This window comes from Neoarius graeffei, chromosome 10 (assembly GCF_027579695.1).
Source record: "Neoarius graeffei isolate fNeoGra1 chromosome 10, fNeoGra1.pri, whole genome shotgun sequence".
NCBI lineage: Eukaryota > Metazoa > Chordata > Actinopteri > Siluriformes > Ariidae > Neoarius > Neoarius graeffei.
In genome coordinates this window covers 49,321,425-49,333,371 of record NC_083578.1, presented here as the reverse complement: position 1 = coordinate 49,333,371, position 11,947 = coordinate 49,321,425, and the positions used below count along the sequence as shown (strand labels likewise).

Below are 11,947 nucleotides of genomic sequence, written 5' to 3'. Positions count from 1 at the left end.
TGACCTTGGGGAGCCAAACATAGAGCTGGGTGCCACACATTTCATTCAATGACACTTTCCCTATATTTGACTTATTTTGACTGAGAAATGTTTTATTGACAATTTTGATAACCCTTTCACTTTTAATCCAGGTCTGTAGTGTGAAATGTTCTTGGCTGTGTATTTGTTTAAAAATGTTTTCCAAATTGTAGCTGTGTTTAATTCATATCCAGAGAAATATATATTCCAATATAATATACTCAGCATAAACATTTTAAATAGATTCTATATTTTTGGTCCATCCATGACATATTACTAAAGTAGCCTATTTACTGTTGTTGATGTGGCTCACTTGCTGTTAGCCAATTCACTTTCTCGTACCAGGAGAGCTGAAAGGAACGAGTATTATTCCCTACCTTTTTCACCAAGTCAATTTGAGGCGTTGGTCTACCCTGCTCTTTAATTTTAATTTTTTCCTCGAAAGGAAGACTGGCAAATGGCTTCGCCAAAATTAAATCAGCAATGCTTGGCATCCGTGCACAGCTTTCTTGCTAGCTGACTAGCCCCCTCAAGTTCAAGTACAGTCACTCAAATAAACGAAATTTCTGGAACTAAGATAGCAAACTTGACAACACTATATTTACACTTTATTTACAATGAAAATATATACAAACTAAAAAAAGCTGGTAGAAACCGTATGTAATGAATGAAATCGAAATGTAAGCTGATCTCTTACAATACACCACAGCACTTGCGAATCCGCATGGGACTGAACTGAGATTCACCGCTGCCTGTCTATATTTGAAACGAGCTGTCAATCAAAGAAAATATCCGGCCACTTTCACCAATCACCAGTCTCCTCGCGAAAGCTGCCATGTCCCTCCCACTGTGAGGCTGGGAGTCCATGGGAGTCTGTGGGCGGGCGTTTTTGCAGTATTTGTCCAATAATCGTCTTGCATTTTGATATTGAAAAGCACATAGCTTCCAAATGCCACTGAAGTCCACTGAGGCTGGGAGTCCGTGGGCGGGCGTTTTCGCAGTATTTGTCCAATAATTGTTTTTCGAACAATGTGCGGTGTATTGTAATGTATTAGCTCTTTATGTTATTTTATTTATTCTTTTTTGTCACTTTTTTCATTTTCTTTCTTTTGTATGTACAAATAGTTACATACATTTTTATACATGTTCGAAATAAATAAATTCATTCATTCATTCAATAATCGTCTTGCATTTTGAGATTGAAAAGCACATAGCTCCCAAATGCCATTGAAGTCCACTGAGGCTGGGAGTCCGTGAGACTCCGTGGGCGGGCGTTTTCGCAGTATTTGTCCAATAATCGTCTTGCATTTTGATATTGAAAAGCGCATAGCTCCCAAATGCCATTGAAGTCCACTGAGGCTGGGCTGCATCACGCTGTCACGAGGGGGAAAAACTCACGCACACATTAGGCGAACTGGGGAAAGTTATAACGGAATGATTTCGCGCTGTAGTTGGGTTGAGCACATATATTTCTATGATTCTGGATCTGAAATAGCAATGTTATAAGGTTGGCTATAACATAAGCCTAGCGCAATTCATCCTACACGATGTTCGTCATTTTTAGAGGAGGCTGAGCCTCCCTCGTTGTCTTAGAGCAATCGCCCGTGGTTAAAGGTTATAACACTGGTGCAGACTTGTTGACTCATCACTTCAAAATGACCTGGATGAGTGACAACCTGTGACGCTATGCGTCATGTGACGAAGTTTGTGCAGGTGTCCACCATCATACTGAGCATGTGCACTTTGGCAGGTATTCTCAAAGTGGGGCTCATGAAGCATATCCAGTGGCTTTCTGATAGCTATTTTTTGTTACAGCTGAGGATAACAGCCCACCATTATCAAAGTTATTATAATAAGTTATTCCAATTATTATTGTTCTTATAGTTACTCAACTGTGTGTGCTCCTTTGACGTCCCTTAATTAAACCTCATCTCATCTCATTATCTGCATCACATTCTGCCCACCAACTTTTTTAAGTCTGTTCTTCACCTTATAATTAAAGATGTGCTTCAGATCATAAATACATCCCTAGAGACTGGCATTGTTCCTGTGTCCCTGAAAAAAAGCCGTTGTAAAGCCCCTACTTAAAAAGAATAATCTGGATGCTTCAGTATTAAACAACTACAGGCCAATATCAAATCTACCATTCATCGGGAAAATCCTTGAAAAAATTGTCTTCAATCAATTAACTGCCTTCTTGATATCAAACAGCTGTTTTGATAACTTTCAGTCAGGATTTTGTGCCAATCATAGCACTGAAACAGCGCTGATTAAAGTTATAAATGACATACGTCTTAATACTGATGCAGGCAAAACATCGGTCCTGGTGTTACTGGACCTCAGTGCAGCTTTTGATACTGTTGATCACAACATACTGCTATATTGACTTGAACACTGGGTTGGGTTAACTGGTAAAGTTATCAATTGGTTAAAATCATACTTAAAAGATAGAAGCTTCTTTGTTACCATGGGAAATTGTACCTCAACATCAATGTCCTTGACCTGTGGTGTCCCCCAGGGGTCGATCCTTGGACCATTACTATTCAACCTTTATATGCTCCCACTTGGACAAATTATCAAGAACAACTCAATTTTGTATCACTGCTATGCAGATGACACCCAAATTTATTTTGCTCTATCACCTAATGATTATGCCCCCCTTGAATGTCTCTACCAGTGTATCGACCAAATCAACAACTGGATGTCACAATTTTCTTCAGCTGAACGCAAATAAAACAGAAGTAATTCTATTTGGGGAAAAAAGATGAAAGACTCAGGATTACCACTATTCTTGACACAAAGGGGATTAAAACAAAAGATATGGTTAAAAATCTTGGTGTTTTCATTGACAGCGAGCTAAACTTTGACAATCACATGAAAGCAATCACTAAAATGGCATTTTATCACCTAAAAAACATTTCCAAACTAAGAGGACTTATGTCAAAAAATGATCTGGAAAAACTTATACATGCCTTCATCTCTAGTAGGGTTGATTACTGCAATGGCCTTTTCACAGGCCTGCCAAAAAAGACCATCAAACGACTTCAGCTGGTTCAAAATGCAACGGCTAGGGTTCTCACATGAACAAAAAGAACAGAGCACATTACTCCAATTCTAAGGTCCCTTCACTGGCTTCCAGTAAGCTACAGAATTGACTTTAAAGCATTGCTGCTGGTGTACAAATCTCTAAATGGTACAGGGCCCAATTACCTCTCTGATATGTTGCAGCAGCCTAACCCAATCAGATCTACCAGATCGCAGCAGCAAAATTTATTGGTAAAACCTGTTGTTAAAACAAAGTGTGGTGAAGCAGCTTTTAGTTACTATGCAGTACAGCTATGGAACCAACTCCCAGAGGACATTAAAAATGCTCCTGCTGTTGGCAGCTTCAAATCTAGACTAAAGACCAAGCTGTTTTCAGATGCTTTCTGCTAAATGATTAATATTGTCATCTTTACATGTTTTAAACTTTCTTAACTTTTACAGCCTTTGCATGTTTTAAACTTTACTTAACTTTTATTCTATTTTATTCTGCTGTTTTTTTTACTGAACTTTTACTTCATTTTATTATTTTATTTCTACTATTGTTTAATTCTTATTATTTTTCTTCCCCATTTATTTTATGTAATTTTATTTTCTATTGTTTACTGTTTTGCTTTTACTTCTGTAAAGCACATTGAACTGCCACTGTGTATGAAATGTGCTATATAAATAAACTTGCCTTGCCTTATCTCTAGCCGCTTTATCCTGTTCTACAGGGTCGCAGGCAAGCTGGAGCCTATCCCAGCTGACTACGGGCGAAAGGCGGGGTACACCCTGGACAAGTCGCCAGGTCATCACAGGGCTGACACATAGGCCCTGTCCACACGGCAACGGATTCAGGTGAATCTGATAAAATTGTTTATCGTTTCGGCCTGGCGTCCACACGGCACTGGCGTTTTGGGTGCCCCAAAACGAAATCTTTTGAGAACGGGTTCCAGAGTGAAAAAATCTGGCAACGGCGCCGTTGGGAAGTCGTCTGGATGAGTAGAATGGATTTGTTTACAATGACGTCACAACCACGACTGTCAGTGCTTCACGCCGGGTAGAAGTATAACAAACTCGATGCGAGTTGTCAACAAATCCTATAACTTGGTTCATGAAACGCGCTTACAAAATATTTTCACTGTGAATATTTATTGTGTAATGGTGCAAAGTGAGAGAGAGAGAGAGAGAGAGAGAGAGTGAGAGAGAGAATAGCCCTTAGGGCAGAGTCGTTAGTCCAAACACTGTGGAAGCAGTACCAAACCGCGCACCGCCCGTGCGCTTTCCAAAAACAAAAACAATCCCGCCAGCAAAAATAGGAAAAAAAAAAGAGCGATCTCACCTCTTCAGATGTTGGTTTAAGTCCGACAATACATTCCTCAAAAAGGGCATAGAAGAACAAAGTAATTCATCAACGTGTAGCATTCAATTTATTCCGGACCATTAAAGAATTCTGGAGGATATCAGAATGTTGGCGTACCGGCTTCCATCTACCCCCATTCATTCCTCTTTCTGCGTCTTTTGTTTTACGCTACTGATTAATAATCAAAACTTTATGTGGCTAATGCTACAGAAGAAGGGGTTTATGCGCATGCGTCTACTTCTTCTATTGTTCTGGTGTCTCCGATGGGACCGTCTTACAGCGCACGTAGAGGTGTGGCATGTGTATTGCATCGTTTTCAGCAAGCGCTGCGTTGCCATATGTACCTGAAATTATACTGATCCGTTGCCCATGTGGACGCGATATTTAAAAAAAAAATCTCGTTGCCGTTGTCGTGTGGATGTAGCCATAGACACAGACAACCATTCACACCTACGGTCAATTTAGAGTCACCAGTTAACTTAACCTGCATGTCTTTGGACTGCGGGGGAAACCGGAGCACCCAGAGGAAACCCACGCGGACATGGGAGAACATGCAAACTCCACACAGAAAGGCCCTCAACGGTTGCTGTGAGGCGACAGCGCTAACCACTACGGCACTACCATGCCGCCCCTAATTAAACCTAAATAACACAAAAATGTCTAGAAATAATGCCAAAAGTGGAAAATTCCAGGAAAAAAGCTCTATAGCTCCAATAATTAGGCAGAAGATTACTGTAAATATTTAAATGATGAGTCTAATATCGGAATAATTGGATTATGTTTACAAAGGAAATCTGTACTGAAGGGGGCAGTGGAAGTTATTTTACAGTTAAAAAGTTAGGGCACTTTCACACCGCTAGTTTGATTATTTGGTCCGCACCAGGCAGTAAAATTGTTACATTGTAGCATACAGACTGCGTGTGGTCCGCGTTCACACATGCAAACAAACCAAATTGGTCTGAATGACGTTTCGTCATCTTCCGGTGGAAATAAGCGCCAATTTGGACTTTCACAATGGAGCGACACGTTCGCACACTGTTTCTTGCGCTGGTCCTTGCTTTTTATATCGTCAACATTACCCATTTCTGGCAAAATATCCAGTTCCGGAATGAGTCGCGGCTGCAGCTGAAGAACAATCTTCGGATATACTGGATTCGCCGAAGGCATATAGCGCGTCATTTCAGGCAGAGGAGACGCGCTATTTTCACCAATGCTGTCCTGCCGATGATGAGACAAGCACCTTTCCAAAGACCCACAAGGCTATGGTCTGTTTGCCTGCTCTCCCGTGTTTGCATCTGTAAGTGCCTGCACCCTGTCACAACTGAAACATCTGCACTGTTGTAATGTCAATTTAATTGAAACTCCTGAGCTGGTCCAGGTTCGCGTTCTCACCAGAGGGACCGCACCAGAGGTTGACATTTGGTGCGGAATCAAGCGGACCGAGACCACCCCTTTTTGGAGGTCTCGGTCCGCTTGATTTGGTGCGCACCCGAGTGCGACTGATGCTTTCACACTGACGAAAACGAACTGAACTAAGAGCTTTTGGTTCAAATGGACTGTTTCGTGAAAGCACCCTTAGTGAGTGTCAGCACTAGTGTACAATGTCACATGAACACTACAATGTTCTATACAATGCCACAGTGTATAGAAAAGAAAAAAATATATATATTTTTCTTTTTCTGGTGTGGCAGCAACATGATTCCATAGAAAATACACAATTCAGCTAAATACAGGATCAATCAAAAGTTTGTACACCTACTCATTCATAAGTTTTTTCCATATTTGGACTATTTTCTACATTGTAGAACAATACTGAAGACATTAAAACTATGAAATATATATGGAATTATGTGGTAAACAAACAAGTGCTTAAAAAATGTTTCATATTTTTACAGGTGTGCCTTTTCAAAAGTTAGTGGAATTTTTTGCCTTCTTAATGCATTTGAGTTCAAACAGTAAACAGTAAATAATAAAAATACAGTAACTAGCCCTATTCCACAACAGCAGTAATTCATATTATGTCAAGAACCGCTCAACTAAGTAAAGAGAAATGACACCAATCATTACTTTAAGACATGAAGTGTCTTAATTCTTTTTAAAAAAAACAAAAACCACTGAATTAGGAGGTGTGTCCAAAATTTTGATGGGTACTGTAACTAAACATTTTTATGAAAGGTTAGCTCACTCCAAGAATTATTCAGTGTTTTAGTAATGTTTAAAGACAGGATATACAAGTATTTAGAAATGCTGCTTTTTTGCTGACATCTTGTTCTTCTCAAAACTGTTCCGTTTTGCTTTTTGCTAGTTCTGCTTAAGGGCGAGTATTTTGTTCTTGTTCTGATCTCAGTGTTACAGGATAAACCTCTGTCCTCTGAACTGATCAGCACTTACATGGCATAACATGATTTACCCATAAACTCCTTCTCTAAAAACATGCTTGTGAATTCCTGTGGAACTCTAAGTGCTCGCCATTATTGTCAGATTGTTAAGATCTTTAGTTATTTGATGAAGCCTCAGCCATACATGGCCAGGAGTCTAGGTGAGTAGAACTGGCCCTACTGTCTGGGTGGGTGGTATGGCCTCTCTCTTGCCACTGTAGATTAACCAGTCATTGCTAGCCACTCATGGATGTGTGTTAGCTGATGTAGGCAGAATACAGCAGTAAGGGTTGTGTTCCAGGCTGCTCTATAATACTGTATGAGCACCAGAGGAAGCACATGTTTCCTAACACCCACCACACACATCCACACTTTATAAACAAGTGTTGCTTCAACACTGTACAAAAAGACCATAGAGTATAATGAGACATGTATGATGAGTACAAACATGTCATAAGTTCATCAACATCACTTTGGTATAAGACATAAAAGAATGAGAGAAAAAATAAGATGGAGAAAGAGGATGATGAGGTAGAATTAGTGTCACCTGCTTCCTGATGTGGAAATACAATTAATAATCATCCCCAGTCTGGCAATGCACCTCTGCCAAGGGCCAAGGGCCACAGGGGGTGTGTTTCTGTCTGCTTATAATGAGCAGGATTCAGGAGTCTAGCAGAGCGAGGCCCTTGTGGCACCATCACTTCCAGTCACTGCAGACATGCACTGTATCTAATGATTTACTCAGGAAACTGTAATTGTGAGAAAAGCCTCCAGAGTGTGCAAGACGTCAGTGGGGGTTAGTTCATTGACAATGCTATTGGGAAGGAGAGCTGCTGCTTGCTGTCTGCGCTTGACTAGCTTTCAAAACAAGGGCATTAATCATCAATCATGGCCTTCCTCTTTCACTCTCATTGTCTCTTCTGTCTCTGTCCTTTGTCTGTCTTTGAGCACAATCTAAAGACTTCATCAGCATACCATCATTGTAGCAACAAGTGTTGACCAGCAAGGAGTAGACCAAACAGATTCAGGTTTAACATGCACAATCACATCTGGACATGGAATATTACGGTGTGTGTGTGTAATTTATTGTTTCTTATGAAAAGAGAGGGCAGTCACTATGCAACCTTTTAAAGCCATTTTTCACCATTTTTTAATAATAGTCATTCAATCATTTATCTAGGCCTCTCGAGCTTCAGTCTAGCAGGGTGATGACAGTGTGCACATTCTCTTAAGATAGGCAAAAAAACTGTCACAGTGTCTAATCTAAAACAGCACTATATATAAGAGCAGTAATTGGTGCTTAAGTACCAACATGAGTTATACCTTAGCCATGGGAAGCACTCAAACTCAGCATCAGAAAATTGTCTTCCAAAACTCATGGACTTGACATTTGCAGAGATTTCAACTTTTCTATTTGCATCTCATGGTAACCTCAAGGCCATTATGATAAACTGGAATGGCATTTTGTGTGCTGGTGTGCAACATGACAAGCACTGGCTCTCGTTTCTTGGCACAGGAGAAAAACAGTTTTTAAACAGACAGCAAAAACTGGGAAGCATATGTGTGATCAAGTGAAACATTATGCAGCATCAGGGTAGCTGAGCTGGAGAGGCAAATAAGTTATGACAGCTCGAGACTAAATTCGGATGGTTAGGTCCAAGGCATCTGTATGCTCAGTTCATCAGATGGCTCTGTGTGGGCATCAAGTAGGAAGCATCCTGTAGTGTCCACACATTCAACCCTCTAACATCCAAGTGTGAACAACAGCAACAAGCCAACATTGGAAGAGGGCTTGTTTACTGAAGTGGAGAGGATTTTTTTTTTTAAGTGAAGTTTCACACATTCCTCAGGCACCATCTCTCTCTCTCTCTCTCTTTCTGACCATTTTACACAGCCTGTTCTTACAACTTTATTGTGCCTTGTGTTTTGTATAAAACATCCAAACGCAGAACTGGGGGTCTGTGTTGTTCCGCCTCTGAGCTGAACCGATTGGTAGTAACAGATCCGGAATCGATGTCCGTGTAAAAGGGACAGCCAGAACATCAGGGTGGCGTTTTTGACCTTGACATTCTACTTTCCGAGACCAGCACAAATTCAAACATCTCTGTCTACAGTTTTTAAGGTCTCTAAAGCCAGCATATTGAGGGGTCTTCTTAATGTTAATATTGTAGAATCTCTGTGTAAAAGGGGCTTCTCTCTCTTTCTTACAAAGAACATACACATATACAATACATGTACTGTTCAAACTTTTGCCTGGTACCACACACACACACACACACACACACACACACACACACACACACACAGCAATAGCATTTTCATTAAGGCAATATACCGTATTGGCCCGAATATAAGACGACCCTGAATGTAAGACGACCCCCCCTTTTCCAAGTTCATCTTTGGGGAAAAAGTTTTTTGAAGACCAAATGTTCATTCATATAAAGCGTATTTATTTCAAAATTCTGTTTAAAATTAGAGGCTTTTGTTTTTCACATTTAAATAGAGGTCATTTCAGTCTCATTTCCGTGAACACTTTTCATAGAAGTAAAAAAAGAGGCTAAACTGCAGGCTACTAGACAAGCCAAATTAAAACATTTAAATTGCATTAATTCAACAAATTTGTCAGGTTTAGATTGAAAGTTCATAAACTTTAGAATGTCAATGCATTAACTTCCCATAGCCTACGGGTATATGGAATAAATTTGCAGAACAGTGCAAATGCTTTAAACAATGCATTAAACAATACATTAAGGTTTACAATAATAAACAACTGAAACTATGGAAAAGGTAGTTTGCTAAATTACAGCTACTCAGCACAGAGATCCTCAGCCTCACTTTGCTCACTCTCACTGTCCTCACTTTCACTTTCGTTTTTGGTGGCATTTTGTCTAGTCCGCGAATTTAAGACGACCCCCCTTTTTAAGAGCTATTTTTTACAACAAAAACACCGTCTTATATTCGAGCCAATACGGTAATACAGATTCATCTGTTATGGGTTCTAAATGCAACAGCAGAGAATATGAGGCAGGAGATTGAACAGAATAATTCCATTTAGTATAAATGAGAAATATTGGCCAGAAATGATGAACGCAACTAATTCAACATTATGACTCATTTAAGTAGCCCCTTTTCTCTTTGTACTCAGTCACTTTACAGTATTAATTGAAGGCAACTGGTGTGACCTTCGCAGCATAAGTAGACAGATGGAGCGGTTATGCTCCTACTGGAGTGGCACATGAAACTGACAATGGCCTGAAGATGAAAAAACAAAACACACAATTCAACTAATACCAATACATGCCCTTTAACATTTCTGTGAAAGGTCAATGGAAGCAAAAATGGTGTTGTAAAGGTTGAAGGATAAATATTCTAAATAAGACAATTCAATTTAGTGATTTAAAAAAGAGCATTCACTGACTGTTGGGAAAATTCTCTTCAAATGGCTGCTGTACAGAAGAGGACAATGAGATCTCACTCATGAGATTTTATTTCATCATCACAACTGTCAACTTTTAAGTTCATATGGTCACACTGACATGACTTTTATTCCATTGTTAATCATCAGTACACTTCAGTAAACAGAACAGTCATAATCTTTGCTGACACCAGTCTTAATATAAAGGTTCTCAAACTAGGGGTTGTGACCCTATAGTTTGCTTAGGCAAAGCTCATCAGTCACTACGTTTACATGCACATAGAGAGAATCGAATTTCTGCCGTTGCTCGACTGAAATCGAAGTTCAAAATGCCATGTATGCACCTTAATTCGGCTGAAATTGAACCGAACTTGATTTCTCGGAATCGAGCTACACGACCTAGTTTATGCAATTTCTGCCGAGCTACTTTGTGCATGTATACCCTATCGAGCTAGTTGTCGAGCTACTTCTGGAAGTGACGAGTGACAAGACCACAAGCGGGAAACACAACAGCCTCGGTCGGCATGACAACAGTAGTAGCGAGCAGCAGAAGAGGTCAGGAGGAACAAACGAAGAAGAGAAAATGGCGATGTAGAGCTCTCTGAAGTGTGGGTGGAGCACAGAGGACGGCAGGACAAAGCTTCTGGTACTAATAGGCTTTTTATTGTCAGACTTTTCAGTTTAACAGCCTACTTTTATTCTTGAGAGAAAAACACACACACACACACACACACACACACACACACACACACACACACGCGTGCGCGCGCGCTGTGTTCTAGTCCCAGGATGAGCTGTCCTCTCTGCTCTCCCTCTGCCTCCTTAAATAGGGCGCAATTACTGGGAAGACACACAAACACAGGTTAATTACCGTCAGGTGAAGTGATTCTGCCACTCACCTTCCCTGGCTCCGCCCTCCTATCACAGACCGGTGCTTGACCACGCCCCCACTGCCACAGGCAAGCAGAAACGTGCACTTCTGGAGCAATGAGGAGACAGAGTTCATGCTCATTCAGCTTAAGGAGTTGAATATATTAAAATTCATGGACGGGAGAAAAACTCGCAATGGAGAACACGGAACTGATAACTTTGTTTACACTCTTGAATAGCTCTTCTTCATAACGACAACCGGAAGTGTACCAACACGATGGGGCGTGTTGCACCACCTGTGGCTCGGGTGCACAATGCACCTCACACAATAGCCCGATTTCATTGTGTGCATGTAGGATTGGATTTCTCTGGCACCCTGCTGGGACCTTCAGCTCGATTACCGACAGCAGCTTGATTTGAATGTGCATGTAAACGTAGTCAGTGTTTCGCACCACTGTGAATCAAAGTTTTATAGTTTGACTTGGAAAGGACAAGCACGTTTTGGCTCTGACATGCCATCTAGTGAAAGTCACTTTTAATCCTCTAGATGAACATAAAATATGCAGGTGAGTGAGTGAATAATGCTGCTCATATTGCTGTTGCTTCTGCACGTGCACACAGTCATAGTTCAAGTATAAATCATGCTTCTGTGTTTGCACTGGGCCGTGTCACACCATGTTCCCTATAACACAACACTTTCCACTAGACTGTCACTGCAAGGAACATTCTTTTTCATCAGTTTTATGCTACTGAGATAATATAATGTTCAAATGATACAGCAGCCCAATATTAAAATCTGAAATGTACGGTGGTCAAAGCTGCGGGTTACAGAGAATTCAAAATGTCCATTTGGGGTCATCTGCCCAAAAAGTTTTTAAA

The 11,947-nt window shown here is 40.5% G+C and overlaps 1 protein-coding gene across 3 annotated transcripts in view; it reads right to left on the bottom strand.

The window, feature by feature from the left end:
* Positions 1-11,947, bottom strand: part of fbxl17 (F-box and leucine-rich repeat protein 17) — an 898,173-nt gene that overhangs the window by 328,456 nt on the left and 557,770 nt on the right. Inside the window, exon 8 of one of the 3 annotated variants that reach the window (XM_060931857.1) lies at positions 10,725-11,038. The exons of the other annotated variants lie outside the window; for them this stretch is intronic. Within the exon in view, the coding sequence (XP_060787840.1) occupies positions 10,894-11,038 (145 nt within the window). The 3' untranslated portion in view covers positions 10,725-10,893. Of the gene's footprint in view, positions 1-10,724; positions 11,039-11,947 lie in introns of those variants that run through there. 3 annotated transcript variants of the gene reach the window in all.